Genomic DNA, 22,326 nt, shown 5'->3' on the forward strand with positions numbered 1-22,326 from the left:
TATGATAACTCAAGAGGCAGTGCCCTACTCTTTGAAGCTAGATCAGGATGTCTTAGAACGCGGAGCTATAAAAAGAAATTTAACGAAGAAGAAGACACATGTACTGTGTGTGGTAAATATGTAGAAACGACGGAACACCTCATACTAGAATGTGATGGTATCAATCCCGATGTCGATGCGGCCACAGTCACCCTTCCTGAGGCCCTAGGGTTCAGAGATGATAGTCATGTAAATAAATATGCGGTGGAAATTAGCAAAAGGCGATTGGAGGATTGGTGGCTCAAAAGCAGAGAGGTGACATAAGGTTAAAAGGGTAGGAAGACGTATTTAAAGAAAATCGAGAAATTCAATAACACACAACACAGATAAAAATAAAAGGCAAAATAAAAATCTGAGCATGGTGGCAACTGCCATCGCCCCGTTTCAAAGGGGACGCTCCTACCTTCCATCCATCCATCCATCCATCCATCCATCCGGAAACGGGGTTTTGCACAGTATGGCCGCTTTACCAGGTGTTCTGTGGCTTTACTGGGTTTCTGGCTGCTGCGCCTCGATCGTGGTCCCGCCATTTTGGTTGCTGTGTGGCAAACGGAGCGCCTACATATATAAATATATGTAGCGCTGAGTCATATCGAGATAAGGCGCACTCTGAACTGACTTTTAAGGGCATCCAGAGCGGTTTTTCGTTTATTACGCCGCCGTTACCCCCAGTTGTGCCGCCGCGCTCCAGCTGTTGCATTTCGTGTAGGGCTACTGACAGAATGCGGTTTCCAGGTGGCACGATGGCCTCGACTGGAATAAATGCACTCGCCACCAAAAATTGAGTAAGCTTGAAAATATTTTATTTGCATTTTACAAGTACAACAAAAAGCACACGTCTACGCACCCACACAAACAAACGCGGTTACATAGTCAAGAACATAGTCAAGAAATGGCTCATCAATAAGGGCAGCACAAACGCACTAGAAAGAAGACCTAAGCTACAAAACGTACGGTTGGCTGCTAAGTGTAATAATTCCCCTGTCACCGCGTATCACTTTTATACAGCATTTTTACAGCACTACCAGGCCGGGTAGTTTGGCGGAAAGAACGCAACAGCTTACGGCCGTCAGCTGCCTCTTCTTTACGGGTGTCATAACTATCCTAATCTCCGCATCAACGTCGTGCAAGTCCGCATACAGGTATCTGTATCTGAACCATATGTGCCAGCTTAATACATGTGTAGTGAAATTATGATAACCACTGCGTCTTATCAAACATGTATTGGTTTTGCAAATGCGCATTACAGCTGACGGAACGACATACTGTAAGTGAAGCACAAGAGAACAAGGACAAAAGGAGGATACAACACTTGAAGAAGAAATGAAGAATTAGTAGGCGTACAGCAAACAAGCGATGACGGAGAACACACAATGATGCATCGGGTGTTCTGTGACATCGGTTTGCGAACTTACGGTGTTTTTTTTTTATTTATTAGTAAAAATACATAATTTATTTATTTATTAGTAAAAATACAGGTAATTGCATGTGCGTAGTATACATAAGGAGGTCCCATAGTCAAAGACTGTATCGGGACCTCCTGGAGATCAACGGCATAAAAACGTACCTTCAAGCGTATTCCCTCAACCTCCACCGCATTCATTACGATAATCAACGCCTAAACAAAATGAGGCACTATTTTTTGCCAAGAGTAGACCTCTTTATAGCAAGTCTATGTAATGACTCGCAGACGAAACCAGCATGCTTTCCAAAAAAGTTTTACCGCCGTAGTATTCGAACGCCAACGGCCAGGAAACACATCGATAGGTCTATTCGATTCAGCCAAGTTTCTCTGCACCTTCTGCACCTATTCACGGTGCACTGCACCTAGACCCTCGATTCCCCGAGGTGCAGCAGTGAATCCTGCACCCCCGTGCTCGATTGAACGGGGTGCAATGCAAGGTGCCGCCGCGGTGCACTGCACCCTCGAACCTTGCAGCGGGTGGGTGCAGCCAACACCTCCTATCTCTCTAGAGGGTGTTGGTGCAGCCCGGCACCCCCTGCACTTTTTCGTTTGAGGTGCCGTGCACCTTTTTCTGAATCGAACAAACCTGATACCAATAGGCTGTCGGCTGTCGGTGGTTAATCAATGTACAAAAACCTTGATGCTATGACTAAAAAGCAGCTTCATCAATCAAATTAAAAAAAAATCAACTGCCTATTTGCCTGAGGTAAAAAAACATCCTTAGACACCTCGATTGTTTATGTCAATGGTTTGGGTAAAGTAAAAAATTCAGCATGTTCAGCGCCCCTAGCAGAGAAAGCACAAATTAAAGTATGCGACCAAATTAGTAGCTCCACTTGCGCGCTTACGCTGAAACGCGCCTCGATTGACTTTTCGCCCTCTGTGGCCATTTGTTGAACTTGAGAGTGTGCGGGGCTTGGGTTGACGTCCTCTGGCAGTTTACATGGGCGCTGTCTGCGGAAAGAACGTGCCGGGTTCGTCCATCATCCGCACGCGCCATATGTTGTATGTGCGAGTGAAAGCGTGCGACGGTGAGCCAACGATGGCGAGCTCAATCTCGCGCGATCAAGAAAGTGGGAAGGAAGAGCACCGTCTTCCCACCAGGGGCTGGGCGGCGTTGCCTCGATGCCAGCGCTGGCATCGAGGCACCCTAGTTGTACTGCGGCAGCAACTGCGTATTTCGATACCGCGCGCGGTCGCGCCTCGTGTCTTGCAAGTGATCGGCGTTGGGGGCAGACGCTAGGTGCGCCGATGGCTCATTCCTTTGTCCGTGCTGTGTTCTCGCCGCTTAGTTTGCTTTGAAGCCGATAGACAGCACGAAGATCACTTTGCTCGCTGAAGCTTCCGCGCTTCCACACGCCAGCGTTTTGACAGCGAGTGTACGCGGCCATCGAGTGTGACGATGTGTTCGTATTTGCCTGTGCGCACTGGTGTAGGAGGGGGGGGGGGGGTCTTCGCCGGCGGCTGCTGCGTATGGCATGGCCGCGCGAACCCTATCTTAAAAGCGATCTGCTATGCGGACAGTCTAGGTCGAGGCAACTAGGCATATGATCTAGGCCTCTTGGCGCACCGAGGGCCGATAGATTCGTGTGGGCTTTAGCACCCATATGCTTGCGCGTCAACGGCGCTCACGAAGCGCAACGTCACTGTAACTTTTTTGTGTTCTGGTTTGCGTTGTAGTGCTTGCTCGTCTTTGTGTTCTTTGCGTATGCGCAAGTCTTAAGATACACTGTCACCAGCTACCCACGTTCATCGCTCTTGCTAATATAATAAGGCCGCGAAGTACCGCGTAAGCAAAAATAACGGAACACCCTTCCGGTTTTGACTAATTTTCGCAACGGCTAGCAAAGATGTGTTTTCTACTTTGAGGGTATTATTCGGGCTTGTGAATATACTCTAGCCGAAGTTTCAACAAACATTAAAACAAACAGAAAGAAACAAATCTAATAGATTCTTGTATTTGATGTATAAGATATTTGTCTGATATGACTTTATATAAGTCTAGTACAGTTCTTTATTATTACTCTCCTATCAGTTCATTAGAAATTTCCTTTGTGTACATGGGTATTAGTGCTTATACGTTGAGGTGGTGCTTGCTCGTAGACTAATAGAAATATATATTGGGCCAGACGTCGATTCGAACTGTTACAGGTAAAGCGTTCTCGCCCTGTAAGTTTGCATGTTTGTGTTTGAACTCGCATTATGTAGGGGAATCGGAACTAAATGCTGATTGACTTTGATGGGGCTGGATATGTCTGGGCCCCAGTTGGAAGTCACTGGATGAATAAGGCCTGTGACACTATAAAATAGGTAATAATAGTAGCATAATTTATAATTTCAGTCCTCTAATAAGATATGTCTTCTTAGTTTGCTATTATCGGCAGGTAGCTGCAATTGCATATTTCGTTCAGTGAAAAAGCTGCCTTAGAGCAATGCCTGCTTTTCTTGAACCACTGCCCCATTTGGTAGGCCAAATTTTGCTTTATATATATATATAATGCGGGGTATTGTACTTAGTGAAGTGATGGTTTATATTGGACATTGAAATTAATTGCCATTGTCTCTTTGCTCATATGAGTATAAGCTTCACGAATTCAGACTCAAACGCCTGTTAGGCTTATTATGGCCAGTGTGTCCAAATTGGGGCTAACGGATATAGTCTCAATCTATTATTGGATTGGGCTGCTGGTTTTTCTATTAGAACTTAATTTTATTAGTTTAATAGGCTATTACTTTCTATATTGGAATATTCGCTAGGTTGCACGTTAAACAAGAATGAACGGCAAATGTTCTGTCAAGCGATGCCCATTCGCGATTAGAAAAATGCTGGGTGTGTGTGTGGGGAGGGGGGGGGGGGGTTCTGTTACTTTTTCACACACCAGTACATTGAAGTTGAGTGGAGGGGACTTTTGAAAGTGCTTTTTTTTTTTAGCGTGACGTGTTTGACGGGACATCTGTCGTAAACGTACCCCATGTGTATCTGCCATGTTGCGTGACCCGCAGGACTCCCGGTTCAACAAGAGCATCGACCTGCGCACCGGATACCGGACGCGGTGCATGCTGTGCATGCCCATCTTCGACCGCGACGGCGAAGTCATCGGAGTCGCGCAAGTCATCAACAAGAAGGGCAGGAACGAGCACGACGTATTCAACAGCAACGACGAGAAGGCAAGCGCTTCGTACGACCTCCTGATCCTTCACCCTGACTCGGGTGTAGTTGGCATCGCGAATCACATTATCATGGACGGTGCTAGCGCTCTAGAGCTGGCTGCGCGTCCACGATTCCTCCCACTTTCAGCACAAGTGGAGCCACTATACACACAGACGCCGACTGGCCACAAAACATTATTACGCGCGAACGGCGTTGTTTACTAGGCCCCTGATTAGCTGACACCTGCTTTAGTTTCTGAAACACTGAAACTGTTTAGTGAGACATAATATAGGAGTGCAAATGCCCTATGGTGATATAGTGCCGCTTGCCCCCAGCTCTTCCAGATATTTATCGAACGGAATGTTTCTGGCGGCGCAGAATTAAAGCTCAAGCTCCGGGCGCAATCAGAAGACTCGTCACACCGGCAGTCCACAATGGAGCGCGGCGGCGTTGGCCCAGCAAATCTTCTCACACGTCTCGATCGTAGGCAGCTGTGTACATACACACGAAATTTCTCACTTCTGTCACGGTTCGTGAGGAAGCTAAAAAGTTACGCTCTTTATTTTTCAGTAAAGAAAGAGAGAAACAGCTTGTGTAAATCGCTCCTATATTTTACCCAAATTAGTCCGAGGTTCACAAGAAGGACACATGAAGTGACGAGCAGTGCATGGCCGAACAAGTCCTGCGGACAGAGCCAAAGTTTGTTTCAGGGGACTTGTTTTCGTGACCTGTGTGTCCTCCCCTGGCTACGCTCTTGATGAAATTGCAGAATGCATAAAACTAAGTAATCGTTCAGACGTCCGAGCCCATCGCTAAACTATTATTCCGAGCAAACGGCGTTGGGATGAGATTTAGGAAGGCAAGCGGGTCGGTGGCGGGTTCGTGATTAGAGTATACAACGCTGCGCAACTAGGGGTCTATTTATAAGAACGGAGGACAGGCGATGCGGGAAAAGGCGTAGGTCGCTCCCCTTAGTTGTAAAAATACGCATATGTGTCAGAAGTTTTAGCGTGTCCGGTATTTCGGCAAACGCGGTAACTCTCCCTGAACGGCTACTTCCTGCATCTGCCGGCAGGCGGCGACGCAAGTTTATGCTGCTGCCGTTGCGGCAGCAGCTTGCATCTCCATAAACCAAGGCAAGTTTCCATTCTTGTAAAAAAAAAAAAAAACGCAATGAACTGCGCCAAGTGGTACGCTGAATGATGTAGACTTCAAACCTGGGATCTTTCTGCGAAATTTGATCAGAAACAGAGCTGCGCTAAGCACAAAAAATGTTTTTAACGATTTAAGCGAAATATGCACGTCGCTAAAGGCATTCTACTTCGTTGTTGGCGTAAATTTTAGACAGCGGCGTAATCGGGTTGACAATTACGCCTCTGCCGAAAATTTGTACCAGCAGCGAAGTAGAACATACTTCGTTACTGCAATATTAGCTCTGTGTTTGCTTGACATCTGCGCTACCAGGTGGCATTACCACTCCGGCCGCCCTAGGGTGCCTCTCACGGGGCCTCTATGTCCTCCTCGCGACGGGCGAGGAGGACATCGAGACACCCTAGGCCGCTCACCTTTACGCCCTTGCTCACCCGACAAACCACCCAAACCGCCCGCGCTTGCCAGAATACCGGCACGCTAAAGCTCTCTGTCCTGAGTGTGAGCTATTGCGCAACCGAGTTGCGCGGAGACATGGGAGAGGGGGGAGGGGGGACAGTCGCTCGCTCGCTCATTCGGGCCATTCGCTTACATTAACGATAATCGTCGATGGTTTCTGCATATTTTTTGAAGGCAAGTTCTTAGTTGACTTAACGCTGGTTGGGCATTATAGAATCTGGGTATCTTGTAACCACTTCCAGCAAAAAACGGCCATTTCGCTCCTCGATAACGTCGTAGCGGGTCTAAAATGGGAATCAAGGCAAGAAATGAGACAAAAAACGAGAATCAGTCGCAGAGTAGTAGGTAAGATTAACGGTACGGGCATAATTAGTGCCGATATAGTCGAAAACTAACCACACTGCACCTTGTATAGGGTGCACCGCCGTAGATGTAGATATGTTGAGGCAAAGCCGCCTTACGGGAGACACATGGTCCGATTCGGTGTCCGATCCGGCGTCCGACGCGCCGGAACGGCAGCCGGAATCGAGGTGTTTTGCCGTGCCGAAGTGCCGGCAAAACACCTCTGACGCGTCGACAACCGTCTGACGTTAAGCAGGAGACACGCGGTACGATTCGGCGTCTGATCCGACGTGCGGCGCCGCATGCTCCGGCATGCGGCATACGACGATTCTGGGCACATGGTGCGTGCATCCAAAAGATCGAGCGGCGCGTAAGCTCCGCCTAGATACAGCTCCCCAGCTTGACTTCATATCCACGTCGAGAAACGCAATGTAAACAACTCTGCACAACACTGTTTCGCTTTACGCGAACACTGTCAATAAAATTATGCCCCTGCGAGTGACAGAACACTTCACGACGGCGCGTTGTCCACTGACGGCTCCGCCAACAACCAGTGATAGGGCCGGTAGGCCTAGCTAGGCTGACGCTGCTGCCGACGGCGCTGGCGACCCAACGCGAGCTCGTCAAAGAGCGCTTATTTTTGCCAAAACAATTAACACTGTACACTTAGGTCGCCTGTAATTAAATACAATTTGTTTACTCGAAGCAGTCGTTGCGAAGGGCAAACGTGCAACCGAAGCGAGCAGCCTCGGTGTGTGATGTCTGCCCGCGAAATGCCCTCGCGTCGCGGCTCCCGATCTCGCCAGTAGCTTGGTGCTAGTGTACTAGGCGCTGCTTTGCATTAAAGCCCCTCCATACAGTTTGTCGTGTGCGTATCATGGCCACGCATGCTTATATCGCCTTTCCGTTTCTCTACCACGGTTGCGCCTTAAAACCACGGCGCTGAAAGTTTGCTTTCTTTTCCTTCCCTCTTCTCCGCCCTTAAACTGGCTCTCTTAACTACTACACGCAGAGGCAAGAAACAACGCGCGCTTTAGATACTATAGATGAGATGAATATTTACAATTATTATTAGGGTTATAATTATATTCGAGTGCTGATTGCCGTGTTATAGTTTGTTAACGAAACTACCCCTCAATTCTAAATACTTTAAGGCAGTTTGTCGTGTGCGTATCATGGCCACGCATGCTTATATCGCCTTTCCGTTTCTCTACCACGGTTGCGCTTTAAAACCACGGCGCTGTAAGTTTGCTTTCCTTTCCTTCCCTCTTCTCCGCCCTTAAACTGACTCTCTTAACTACTACACGCAGAGACAAAGAAACAGCACGCGCATGCGATCGCATAGATGAGATGAATACATATATATAGAAAAGCATCAGTCATAGCTCTCGAAGTATAATATAATATAATATAGAATAGCTCACGAAGATAGCTATTCCGGCGGCTAGCTTCCCACGCTATGCGTGCCGTCCTCGCACCTGTTAAAACTTTTCCTAGACGCTAGAACTATACTATTCCTACGCAACCTTGAGCGATCGGAAAGCGCGTTTTCCACGCCTGGCCGGCGGAGAGGGGGGGCTTCGTTCCGGCCGCGAAGCTCTCCACATCCCCGTAAGGAGCCTGGTGGTGGTCTCGTGCGGACGATGCCCTCTCGGTGAGCGCATATTTCCCCCCTCATCTTTTAAGAGATTCAATACATACAAGCATTTGTCTCGCAAACCAGATTTATTTCAAGGGAATTTTCCACGTCTCAATTATTTCTCTCGTCGTATTCGAGTGCTCATTGCCGTGTTATAGTTTGTTAACGAAGCTTCCCCTCAAGTCTAAATATTGTAAGGCAGTTTGTCGTGTGCGTATCATGGCCACGCATGCTTATATCGCCTTTCCATTTCTCTACCACGGTTGCGCCTTAAAACCACGGCGCTGCAAGTTTGCTTTCTTTTCCTTCCCTCTTCTCCGCCCTTAAACTGGCTCTCTTAACTACTACACGCAGAGGCAAGAAACAACGCGCGCTTTAGATACTATAGATGAGATGAATATTTACAATTATTATTAGGGTTATAATTATATTCGAGTGCTGATTGCCGTGTTATAGTTTGTTAACGAAACTACCCCTCAATTCTAAATACTTTAAGGCAGTTTGTCGTGTGCGTATCATGGCCACGCATGCTTATATCGCCTTTCCGTTTCTCTACCACGGTTGCGCTTTAAAACCACGGCGCTGTAAGTTTGCTTTCCTTTCCTTCCCTCTTCTCCGCCCTTAAACTGACTCTCTTAACTACTACACGCAGAGACAAAGAAACAGCACGCGCATGCGATCGCATAGATGAGATGAATACATATATATAGAAAAGCATCAGTCATAGCTCTCGAAGTATAATATAATATAATATAGAATAGCTCACGAAGATAGCTATTCCGGCGGCTAGCTTCCCACGCTATGCGTGCCGTCCTCGCACCTGTTAAAACTTTTCCTAGACGCTAGAACTATACTATTCCTACGCAACCTTGAGCGATCGGAAAGCGCGTTTTCCACGCCTGGCCGGCGGAGAGGGGGGGCTTCGTTCCGGCCGCGAAGCTCTCCACATCCCCGTAAGGAGCCTGGTGGTGGTCTCGTGCGGACGATGCCCTCTCGGTGAGCGCATATTTCCCCCCTCATCTTTTAAGAGATTCAATACATACAAGCATTTGTCTCGCAAACCAGATTTATTTCAAGGGAATTTTCCACGTCTCAATTATTTCTCTCGTCGTATTCGAGTGCTCATTGCCGTGTTATAGTTTGTTAACGAAGCTTCCCCTCAAGTCTAAATATTGTAAGGCAGTTTGTCGTGTGCGTATCATGGCCACGCATGCTTATATCGCCTTTCCGTTTCTCTACCACGGTTGCGCCTTAAAACCACGGCGCTGCAAGTTTGCTTTCTTTTCCTTCCCTCTTCTCCGCCCTTAAACTGGCTCTCTTAACTACTACACGCAGAGGCAAGAAACAACGCGCGCTTTAGATACTATAGATGATATGAATATTTACAATTATTATTAGGGTTATAATTATATTCGAGTGCTGATTGCCGTGTTATAGTTTGTGAACGAAACTACCCCTCAATTCTAAATACTTTAAGGCAGTTTGTCGTGTGCGTATCATGGCCACGCATGCTTATATCGCCTTTCCGTTTCTCTACCACGGTTGCGCTTTAAAACCACGGCGCTGTAAGTTTGCTTTCCTTTCCTTCCCTCTTCTCCGCCCTTAAACTGACTCTCTTAACTACTACACGCAGAGACAAAGAAACAGCACGCGCATGCGATCGCATAGATGAGATGAATACATATATATAGTAAAGCATCAGTCATAGCTCTCGAAGTATAATATAATATAATATAGAATAGCTCACGAAGATAGCTATTCCGGCGGCTAGCTTCCCACGCTATGCGTGCCGTCCTCGCACCTGTTAAAACTTTTCCTAGACGCTAGAACTATACTATTCCTACGCAACCTTGAGCGATCGGAAAGCGCGTTTTCCACGCCTGGCCGGCGGAGAGGGGGGGCTTCGTTCCGGCCGCGAAGCTCTCCACATCCCCGTAAGGAGCCTGGTGGTGGTCTCGTGCGGACGATGCCCTCTCGGTGAGCGCATATTTCCCCCCTCATCTTTTAAGAGATTCAATACATACAAGCATTTGTCTCGCAAACCAGATTTATTTCAAGGGAATTTTCCACGTCTCAATTATTTCTCTCGTCGTATTCGAGTGCTCATTGCCGTGTTATAGTTTGTTAATGAAGCTTCCCCTCAAGTCTAAATATTGTAAGGCAGTTTGTCGTGTGCGTATCATGGCCACGCATGCTTATATCGCCTTTCCGTTTCTCTACCACGGTTGCGCCTTAAAACCACGGCGCTGCAAGTTTGCTTTCTTTTCCTTCCCTCTTCTCCGCCCTTAAACTGGCTCTCTTAACTACTACACGCAGAGGCAAGAAACAACGCGCGCTTTAGATACTATAGATGATATGAATATTTACAATTATTATTAGGGTTATAATTATATTCGAGTGCTGATTGCCGTGTTATAGTTTGTGAACGAAACTACCCCTCAATTCTAAATACTTTAAGGCAGTTTTCCTAGTCTCTAAAGCCGCTCGAGTTCACGCTGCTCCTCTGGCGGCCATTTTTCCAAGTAATTATGCCTTCCAAGCAAAAATCGACTGTCGCGGACAACACCAGCCCCTTTCCACATAAGTATGAGGCTCGGAGCAGGAGCTATAGCGCTTGAAAGTAACCGCTGGCTTGACGAACCAACCGACTGAGCTACCTTTCCGGGCAACATTGAAGGATCACGAGTTCAAATCACATGTTATGTTCCTTTTTTTTTTTTAAAGGTATTTTCCTTCCTGTTATCACTGTACGGAAACCCTCCTAAAAAAAAAAATTGTATATCCTCAATTATGTGTGGCCACACATGTGCAGGTCATAAATACCAGGTTCTCTAGCCGAGTGCCATCCATGCGGTATAACCGAGCTCAGATTGGTCCACCTTGACTGATCAAATAGGGCGCCACTGTAGGTTAAATGAGGCGTACAACTCCTGCGGGACCCGCCGTGGTTGCTCAGTGGTCATGGTGTTAGACTGCTGAGCACGAGGTCGCGGGATCGGACCCCGGCCACGGCGGCCGCATTTCGATGGGGGCGAAATGCGAAAACACCCGTGTACTTAGAATTAGGTGCACGTTAAAGAACCCCAGGTGGTCGAAATTTTCGGAGTCCTCCACTACGGCGTGCATAATCAGAAAGTGGTTTTTGTCACGCAAAACACCATAATTCAATTTTTAATTTAACTCCTGCGGGGACGGTAGAGTATCCGTCTCCAGTGCAAGAGGACCGTGATTCAAATCCCGGTGCCGCGCAATTCTCCTCCGGGAAATACAAAAAAAAAAAAAGAAAAAACCGTGTGTTGAGAAATTGCACAAACAGGCCTGGAGTGCGGCCTGATCCCGGTGACCAGAACCGGTAACGCACTCTCTCACCAGAGCAGGATTGGCCACCCTGGTGCAGTACTTGGCCACAACCTCCTATATGAATACAACAATCAAACCCCGGCCCTCAGTCCCCAGCAGCCGCGAAGCAACTGACCACGGCGGCGGTCAGATCTGTAACGCTGCAGAGGGTGCTAAGAATACCTGGCTCCGGACAGGCCGCCATTGGAATCTGAACCTGGCAACGTTTAACGTTAGAACGCTATCTAGTGAGGCGAGTCTAGCAGTATTATTGGAGGAATTAGAGGGTAGTAAATGGGATATAATAGGGCTCAGTGAGGTTAGGAGGACAAAAGAAGCATACACAGTGCTAAAAAGCGGGCATGTACTGTGTTACCGGGGCTTAGCAGAGAGACGAGAACTAGGAGTCGGATTCCTGATTAATAAGGAAATAGCTGGTAACATACAGGAATTCTATAGCATTAACGAGAGGGTGGCAGGTCTTGTTGTGAAACTTAATAAGAGGTACAAATTGAAGGTGGTACAAGTCTATGCCCCTACATGCAGTCATGATGACCAGGAAGTCGAAAGCTTTTATGAAGACGTGGAATCGGCGATGGGTAAAGTCAAAACAAAATACACTATACTGATGGGCGACTTCAATGCCAGGGTAGGCAAGAAGCAGGCTGGAGACAAGTCAGTGGGGGAATATGGCATAGGCTCTAGGAATAGCAGAGGAGAATTATTAGTAGAGTTTGCAGAACAGAATAATATGCGGATAATGAACACCTTTTTCCGCAAGCGGGTTAGTCGAAAGTGGACGTGGAGGAGCCCGAATGGTGAGACTAGAAATGAAATCGACTTCATACTCTGCGCGAACCCTGGCATCATACAAGATGTAGACGTACTCGGCAAGGTACGCTGCAGTGACCATAGGATGGTAAGAACTCGAATTAGCCTAGACTTGAGGAGGGAACGGAAGAAACTGGTACACAAGAAGCCAATCAATGAATTAGCGGTAAGAGGGAAACTAGAGGAATTCCGGATCAAGCTACAGAACAGGTATTCGGCTTTAACTCAGGAAGAGGACCTTAGTGTTGAAGCAATGAACGACTATCTCATGGGAACCATTAAGGAGTGCGCAATAGAAGTCGGTGGTAACTCCGTTAGACAGGAAACCAGTAAGCTATCTCAGGAGACGAAAGATCTGATCAAGAAACGCCAATGTATGAAAGCCTCTAACCCTGCAGCTAGAATAGAACTGGCAGAACTTTCTAAGTTAATCAACAAGCGTAAGACAGCGGACATCAGGAACTATAATATGGATAGAATTGAACAGGCTCTCAGGAACGGAGGAAGCCTAAAAACAGTGAAGAAGAAACTAGGAATAGGCAAGAATCAGATGTGTGCGTTAAGAGACAAAGCCGGCAATATCGTTACTAATATGGATGAGATAGTTCAAGTGGCTGAGGAGTTCTATAGAGATTTATACAGTACCAGTGGCACCCACGACGATAGTGGAAGAGAGAATAGCCTAGAGGAATTCGAAATCCCACAGGTAACGCCAGAAGAAGTAAAGAAAGCCTTAGGAGCTATGCAAAGGGGGAAGGCAGCCGGGGAGGATCAGGTAACAGCAGATTTGTTGAAGGATGGTGGTCAGATTGTTCTAGAGAAACTGGCCACCCTGTATACGCAATGCCTCATAACCTCGAGCGTACCGGAATCTTGGAAGAACGCTAACATAATCCTAATCCATAAGAAAGGGGACGCCAAAGACTTGAAAAATTATAGACCGATCAGCTTACTGTCCGTTGCCTACAAAGTATTTACTAAGGTAATCGCAAATAGAATCAGGAACACCTTAGACTTCTGTCAACCAAAGGACCAGGCAGGATTCCGTAAAGGCTACTCAACAATAGACCATAGTCACACTATCAATCAAGTGATAGAGAAATGTGCAGAATATAACCAACCCTTATATATAGCTTTCATTGATTACGAGAAAGCGTTTGATTCAGTCGAAACCTCAGCAGTCATGGAGGCATTACGGAATCAGGGTGTAGATGAGCCATATGTAAAGATACTGGAAGATATCTATAGCGGCTCCACAGCCACCGTAGTCCTCCACAAAGAAAGCAACAAAATCCCTATAAAGAAAGGCGTCAGACAGGGAGATACGATATCTCCAATGCTATTCACAGCATGTTTACAGGAGGTATTCAGAGGCCTGGAGTGGGAAGAATTGGGGATAAAAGTTGATGGAGAATACCTTAGCAACTTGCGATTCGCTGATGATATTGCCTTGCTTAGTAACTCAGGAGACCAATTGCAATGCATGCTCACTGACCTGGAGAGGCAAAGCAGAAGGGTGGGTCTGAAAATTAATCTGCAGAAAACTAAAGTAATGTTTAACAGGCTCGGAAGAGAACAGCAGTTTACGATAGGTAGCGAAGCACTGGAAGGGGTAAGGGACTACATCTACTTAGGGCAGGTAGTGACCACGGATCCGGATCATGAGACTGAAATAACCAGAAGAATAAGAATGGGCTGGGGTGCGTTTGGCAGGCATTCTCAAATCATGAACAGCAGGTTGCCACTATCCCTCAAAAGGAAAGTGTATAACAGCTGTGTGTTACCAGTACTCACATATGGGGCAGAAACCTGGAGACTTACGAAAAGGGTTCTGCTGAAATTGAGGACGACGCAACGAGCTATGGAAAGAAGAATGATGGGTGTGACGTTAAGGGATAAGAAAAGAGCAGATTGGGTGAGGCAACAAACGCGGGTAAAACGACATCTTAGTTGAAATCAAGAAAAAGAAATGGGCATGGGCCGGACATGTAATGAGGAGGGAAGATAACCGATGGTCACTAAGGGTTACGGACTGGATTCCAAGGGAAGGGATGCGTAGCAGGGGGCGGCAGAAAGTTAGGTGGGCGGATGACATTAAGACGTTTGCAGGGACAACATGGCCACAATTAGTACATGACCGGGGTAGTTGGAGAAGTATGGGAGAGGCCTTTGCCCTGCAGTGGGCGTAACTAGGCTGATGATGATGATGATGATGATACACGTTTCCGCCGACCAGGGAAAGCGGCGGTGGGGCGTAGATGCAGGGGCTTTACTTTGCATAACAGGCACACGCTCGAGATACTTTTACTGAACTGGTAACTGTTTCGTGTCGGAAACAAACTGCAGCAGGCAAGGGAAAAAAAAAAAAAAAAGATTGCAAGAAACCGGCCAGCCAGCGCCGCCTCCGTGAAGGGAACGTAAGAGAACGTCACATGCCAGCCACGCTGTCATTGGTTGCAGCCAGACGACGGTGCGGTTGTCGGACGCGTCGGACGATGAAAATCTGCCCGGTTTGTCGCACGCCGGACGTCCGTCCGGCGCTTCGGCACGGCAAAACACCTCGATTCCGGCTGCCGTTCCGGCGCGTCGGACGCCGAATCGGACACCGAATCGGACCGTGTGTCTCCCGCTGGAATCGAGGTGTTTTGCGCCGGCAATCGAAGCGCCGGCAAAACACCTGACGCGTCGACAACCGTCTGACGCGTCCGACAACCGCGCCTTCGTCTCGCCGCAGCCAATGGCAACGCGGCTGACATGTGACGTTCCCTTCACGGAGGCGGCGCTGGCTGGCCGGTTTTTCGCAGTGTTATTTTTTTTTTCCTTGCCTGTGGCAGTTTATTTCCGACACGAAATAGTAACCAGTTCAGTAAAATTATCTCGAACGTGTGCCTGTTACGCAAAGCAGCGCCAAGCACACTAGCACTACACTACTGGCGAGATCGGGAGCCGCGACGCGAGGGCATCTCGCGGGCAGACAGCACACACCGGCCGTCTGGGCGAGGCTGCTGGGTTCGCTTGCATGTTTGCGCTTCGCAATGACTGCGTCGAGTAAACCAATTGTATTTATTTACGGGCGGCCTAAGTGTACAGTGTTAATTGTTTTGGCAAAAATAAGCGCTCTTCGACAAGCTCGGGTTGGATCGCAAGTGCCGTCGGCCGCGGCGTCCGCCTATCTAGGCCTACCGGCCCTATCGCTGGCTGTTAGCGGAGTCGTCAGTGGACAACGCGCCGTCGTGAAGTGTTCTGTCACTCGCAGAGGCATAATTTTATTGACAGTGTTCGCGTAAAGCGAAGCAGTGTTGCGTAGAGTTGTTTATATTGCGTTTCTCGACGTGGATATGAAGTCAAGCTTGGAGGCTGGATCTGGGCGGAGCTTACGCGCCGCTCGATCTTTCGGATGCACGCACCGTGTGGCCCGAATCGTCGTATGCCGCATGCCGGAGCAAGCGGCGCCGCACGTCGGATGGGACGCCGAACCGTACCGTGTGTCCGCTGGACCGTGTGTCTCTCGGGCGCCATCTCGTAGCCACCGTCGCCGCACCACGCTTCTCACGCTTTCGTAATGGGCTCCCTGCAATGGTCAGGCGGCGCGGCGATCGGCTCAGCCGTCAGCGCCACCGTGTCAGTTGCGCGAAACACCGAGGCGGCCACTACTGCGGAGGCATGCTTTTGCGGCGCTCGTTTGAAACCTTTCGGACGTTCTAAATTCGGGTTTTAAGGCAATCGAAAACGTCGAGGCCCATTTTTGACCACCGACGCTTGAGAAAGGACATCAAATTTACAACTACAACCACGTATACCGTGTCAAAATAGTAAACAGCACGGACATCACAGTGAGGTGCTTAAGTGTGGTGTTTTAGGTGCCAAAACCACGATCTGATTAGGAGGCACACCGTGGTGGGAGACTACGGAATAATTTGGACGGCCTGGGGTTCTTTAACTTGGACCTAAATTTAATTACACGGGCGTTTTGGTATTTCGGCCCCATCGAAATTCGGCCGCCGTGGCCGGGATTTATTCCCGCGACCTCGCGCTCAGCAGCCCAACACCGTAGCCACTTAGCAACCACCGCAGGTCGCGAAGTATTTGTCACAACAAAGTATGTATGCTTACGATATCGATCTCAAAGTGCGTTAACAAATCATTATTTTATGCCACTTAAGTGAGCAAATACGGACGTGGACGTCTTTGAACTGTCATTTGTCGCTTCCTTACTTCAGGAGCGTGCCTTGCACCTCACATTGTAGAGGTTTTGGCGAATTGGCAGGTAAGTGCTTTTTTCTCTGTTGACAAAGTGCCTCGAGCACATTCTGGTATTGCCGTTCGGGCTCGCATGTGAGAGGGCATTACCGCTGGAGACTCATAGAGAGCAATCAGCTGAGACTAAACAACGTGAAGACTCAACAAATATGCGCTTGTGTGCGCGAGGGAAATGCTAATTTTCGAATACTAGACGTGTTCTGCAGTGTACTCCAACCTTACTTCTGTTGTTCTAAGCACGAGAAAACATCAGCACGAATGAGCTCGGTTCCAGCATTGACATCTTGATCTTGGCGCAGGAAGAAGCACAGCGCATACAACGCTCCAGCATGGAGCGCTCACGAAGCTAGATTTGACACCTAAGAACCACTGTGCATTTGTTTTGGAGCAAGACGAGCTAAACTATCAAAACTGATTTACAACAGCCGGAATCAGTTCACGCGTTTTTATGCAGTTGACGCTTTATCGTGTGTTTTTACAGATGCTGCTGCTGGCTCTTTTTCATATTTTCTTCTTGTTTTTGCACTTATGTCTTAGTTGTTTAACAGCAATTCGCAAGACCGACACGAACCGCGACGATCCACCTCGGCCCTCGGGTTGCTTCCCCCGGTTTTAAAGGGAAGCGGTACAATTTGATGCCGACATCTCCTTCGCGGTTGTGACAGTCCTTAACGCAGCAGTATCTGCGCTTGTTCTTTTTGTTCACACGTCTCACGAAGGAGCTGCCAAGAGGCCGCGGAGAATCCATTGGAAAAGCAGGCTTGCAGGCAGGCCTGAGCGGTGAGGGCCTACCCGCGGGTGCTCATTGCCGCTGCCAGGTGGCGCGACATGTACAGGCAAACTGCATTGCAGGGTGCCCATACCCTCCTTGGCTTTACGCTTCATGATTTCACTGCACCCTCCTCTCCGCTTTCCTCCTCGCCCCTCCTCTCGCCGCTTTTTTCATCCCCAGCTGTGCGCCGCGTCTGCTCTCATTTTTCGCTCGGTTACGCCGGGAGTGCCTACGCTCGCCGCAGGAACGGGTACCTCAGACCTTCGCTCTAAAAAATAAAAGCGCTCCTACAGTTGCCTTACGTTTCATGTCTTATTCATGGGTGGAATCGCAATGCCTGCTGCATCCTTGAGACTGCTGTAGTGGAACTTAATCTACTTTTGTCCTCCCACTCAGTATCCCTCTTTCTAATTGTGTTTTTCTTCAATCAGGTGTTCTCGGAGTACCTGCAGTTTTGCGGCCTTGTCCTGCGAAATGCTCAGCTCTATGAACGGTCCGAACTTGAAAACAAGAGGAACCAGGTATGTGGCACTACGCAGACACTTTGAAGGTTGTCCATATGCCTTTACTAATCTGTGATGTCATGCAGAGATTGCGAATTTTGTTGCCTCTGCCCATAGGTGTTTCATATGAGTGTAAAAAGAGTACACATTGTTAAACATTTACGTACTTTAGAGCATCTTTGATATTTTGTTTTTATTGCTTTTAAAAACTATGCAGGAATCCTTATAAATTGAGCTTTTTATTATCCTTTGTAACATTTGTATGTACAGAAATATGCACTTTTATAGTTTCTTCTGATCAAGAAGGCATAAGTATATAAGGGAATAATTTTAAATAGCTGCTCAAGTTCATGCAAAATAAGTATGTTACGATTTTAAAAAATGAATATATTGCTAGCCAAATGCTTTTGCTTAAAGGGCCCCTAACCAGGTCAGACCATTTCGGGCTGACAAGCGCAGTGCATATAATGTGCATGAACAATCGTGTTTGCCAACTATTACATCCCTACGCGCCGCGGAAGAGAGAGAGAGAATGAACTTTTATTCTGAGCAAGTGCAGTCTGTGCCCTAGGTGGGCGGCCTCCTTATTCCAGGTAGCTGCGGGCCATCGCCAGTGGCGGTTCATGAGGCTGCAGTGTCTCTTCGGGTCTGGGTCTTCGGGTTGCGTGCCGTGGAAAAAGCTTAAATTTATAACCAAACGCAGTGTGTCCTTCTTGCGGGCGCCCGCTGCCAGCTGGAGAGTCAACGTATATCGCACAGGTGTGCCTGGCAACGCTGTGACGTCGCTCATATTGACCACAACTTTGAGAATTATGAGGCAACATCAGTGATTGTTTATTACGTTGCTTCAGAAGATTAATTAAAGTTTAGAGAAATACTAAAACATGCAAACCAAATGTCTGCATGTCTGTTTTACTTCGTCCCATTACAAGGGAGATATCTACTTCCGTTTCGTCTGCATGTTCCCACGTTGTGCAGTCGCGCGTGCGGAGAGCACAACTATGTCATTTTCTACCATATTCCAGTGCGCGATCATGCTCTGTGATCCACTTGCATCTGCCTCAGTGTAACACTGACTTTATACCGCTAGTCAGGCGTTCTTGTGCGGAGGCTAGACGGGAGCAAGTGAAGAGAGTGTCTGTGTTGGCAGTGAGGCTCACCTCCTGAAATCATGGTTTTGTGGCACTGAAATAGTTCTATCTCGGCTATTAATGAACCAATTTGCAAAATTCTTGCGGTATAATGCTCCCTAGAGAGCACGTAACAACTCCCAGCGTGTAACCAAATTTAACCAAACTTTACTCAAGAAATTATTTATGCAGGACAGGAGATGTCCTGAGGATATTCTGGCAATGAAAAAAAAAGTATGTTCAGTGGGATTCATTAAGGATTTTTATCCCTCTTTTTTTGCACATGAACTTAATTAGTTCATGTGCAAGTGCCAGTGCATTCAATTTACCATGTTATATAACGTGAAACATCATATTTTGAGCTGTGTAAAAAGATCTCCATATTACTGAGGCACAACAGCATATACCATGGCAGTGATGGAATGTCTTCGCGCAATACAAAATAACGCAAAACTAAAAACTTGGTGTAGTTTCCCCAAACTCAAAAAGGATATAATTTACAATGCATTATGTCGTACTGCAATAGTAGCACTATAACATGTCATATAAAAAGGCACATGCCCTTTCCTCAGTTGTTTCTGTATCCACATTGCAGTCTTCTGAAGTCTTATACATTTCAAAGATAATCACAGTGTGCGTTCATCTATATGTTAGCAGCAGTGTGTGACATTCAGTGACTGCAGATGAATTTCCTTGGAAGTTTTTTTTTCTTTTTTGCAGGGGCTTTTAGACTTATTCCCGATTCCACTCTGACTAACAGTACTAAAAATTTATAGGTGCACTTCTCCACACATCGCATCTGACCTAACCCAAGGTGCCGAACCCAAGGTTAGAATCGTAAATAAGCCATCAGCGTGCGAACTGGTGCAACCATCCTTGCTGGTCTTCATTCCTTGGAGCGTCCAAGCTTTCAAAATGTGTCTCCCAGCTTCAATACTGCTACTAGCAAGAGCAGCTCAGGTCATCTCGGTTAGGGCAAGTGCGTGGAAGAGCCCACTTAAGGAACTTTGCATGTCGTCTATGCTAAAACACTCTCAAGCACTAGTGCGATCAGTCCCCAAGATGTACACATTTTCTAGTTACACTAGCACTGTTGTCAGCATTCTCTCATTTATGGCACCACATAACATTCGCAGAAGGTTTCTTCAAGGTTACTATCGCCTCTTGTGAAGCGCTGTGATCTTCGGCCCATGCTCGGGATGGAACTTTTGCTACAGCAGCTGTGCTTCCGGCTTTTTGCAGGTTCTTCTGGATCTTGCTCGCATGGTGTTTGAAGAACAGAGCACCATTGAACAGGTGGTGTACCGCATCATGACGCACATGCAGTCACTACTCGAATGTGAGCGCTGTCAGGTGCTACTTGTCGACCATGAGACCAGGGTGAGTGTCATTCCCCTGCGGAAGCTACCATGGCATACAGGGCCTGTCTGAAATTGTCCTACCTTATTTATTTTAGAGAGAATTGTGGGGTTAGGACACAATTTGACCACACTATGCAATTAGGAGGAAGGTCGACAATGTCTTCAGTGTCCTTTGGTTGCATGCTGTATAAGAGCAGTTGTGTTGAGTACTGTTGTCCCATCCCAGTGCGATTTTGAGTGAGAGAAAATGACGGAGTGAATTTAACAAAAATACTGCATAAATTTATGTGAAAAGGAGACGTAATTCAGCAGATCCAAACAGAGTTTGTAGATGACCGTATGGTCACGAGGCAGATTAAAATGTCATACAATTGCTTCAAGAAAAGCCAAACATCTATGGAGAGTTAAGTGCACTATGGGAGGCCTTCAACAAGCCATAGTGATGTAATTCTTTATGGAGGGTGAGGCACGATAAGGAGAGATTGCCACCTAATTGTCAGAAAAGTTGCTCAATTGGGGATGGCAACAAAAGATTCTATGAATGCCTTTTTAAAGACAATTTGAGTATGCAGTGGGTGCAAGCAAAATTTTGCCAAGGATCTTTAAAGTTAAATTCAAAGACTTAGCAACTGCACCAGGATAGCACCCCTGTTCATGCAGCTCAAATGAGTCCATCTTTATTTGGCACAGCACAGTACTTCAGTGGTTCGTCAAGCTACCTAACCTCCAGACATAAGCCTGCGCGGCTTTTGGCTGTACAAAAAAATTAAAGGCACCTGAAAGGAACGCACCGTCAAACCCAAGTGAACATCAAGTGCAATGCGACAGCTCCCCTAGCAGCACTTCCTGAGGAGGGGTTCCAAGACTGTTTCAAGAAATGGAAAAAGCATGGGACACTATGTGTGGAAGCTGGAGGGGACTACCTTGAAGGGCATTAGAACAACGAAAACACCAGGCAATGCTGCTATTTTTGCAGGAGCATGGTCGGATACTTTTGAGACAGGCCTTGCATAGACCCTTTTTACCACACTCCCATCGGCACCACCATGTTTGATCACGTGGCGACGTGTCCGTTGCTTGCCTCAACAGGCCTCCACTGCCTCTGTTCACAAAGACAGCGCATGGCGCTGGTGCGGCACAGCAAACTACTGTTTCGGCGTTAAATGCCTGCCAACAATGGCTATGTGAACGGCACAAAACTTCGGCCAAAGCTTCAGAAAACATGTAAATGTCGCATGTGTTCTTCTGAGCTCATTATGCCTTGCTCAAATGCTATGAGCACTGCCATACAATGTGCATACTGGAAGGCAGGACTAGAAATTCTTTTCCAAGACACAGTGTTACGTACATTCAGCCACTGTATTAAATCAGAATTACTGTCATTCACTCATTGTCTTTTCTTTATTTATTGCCAATGGCTTGGAAGCCATAGGTTGTCAAGTTTTGGTTCAGTATAATGTTTTGTGGTGCTATTATCTTACATTATTTATTTTCTAGGTAATTACCCATGAATGGGTCAACTGCACTAGATTTGTTTATGCTGCCCTCCGAGCTTAAAACGTTCATGTTTTAATGTTTTGTAGTAGTTTACAGAAAAGGTGTAATATCGTTATTCACTTGTTTACGTTGTGGCTCATCGTGAAACGTTCAGCTTCAGACATTTGCGGTGCTATCTGGCCATCATATTTTTATGAGAACTTTGTCATAATTTGATCAAAAATAATCACAGAATTGTTCCGCAACAGCAAAACGCTGGTTTGAGTTAGATAATAGTTCGCCATTTCATTCTGAAGTTATGGCATCAAGAAACAAGGATGAAGAAAATTTGGAAGGACAGTAGCTACAGTAAAGCAGAGGTAACAGAACGCCATTTATGAGCGATACAT

At 47.1% G+C, this 22,326-nt stretch overlaps 1 protein-coding gene across 4 annotated transcripts in view; it reads left to right on the forward strand.

Moving 5' to 3' along the window:
• Pde11 (Phosphodiesterase 11) overlaps positions 1-22,326 on the forward strand; it is a 675,281-nt gene that overhangs the window by 616,367 nt on the left and 36,588 nt on the right. For all 4 annotated transcript variants that reach the window (XM_075687737.1, XM_075687742.1, XM_075687750.1 and 1 more), the window contains 3 exons: positions 4,508-4,672; positions 17,878-17,967; positions 20,322-20,459. In XM_075687737.1, the coding sequence (XP_075543852.1) occupies positions 4,508-4,672; positions 17,878-17,967; positions 20,322-20,459 (393 nt within the window). The remainder of the gene's footprint in view (positions 1-4,507; positions 4,673-17,877; positions 17,968-20,321; positions 20,460-22,326) is intronic.

Source organism: Dermacentor variabilis, chromosome 1, assembly GCF_050947875.1.
Source record: "Dermacentor variabilis isolate Ectoservices chromosome 1, ASM5094787v1, whole genome shotgun sequence".
NCBI lineage: Eukaryota > Metazoa > Arthropoda > Arachnida > Ixodida > Ixodidae > Dermacentor > Dermacentor variabilis.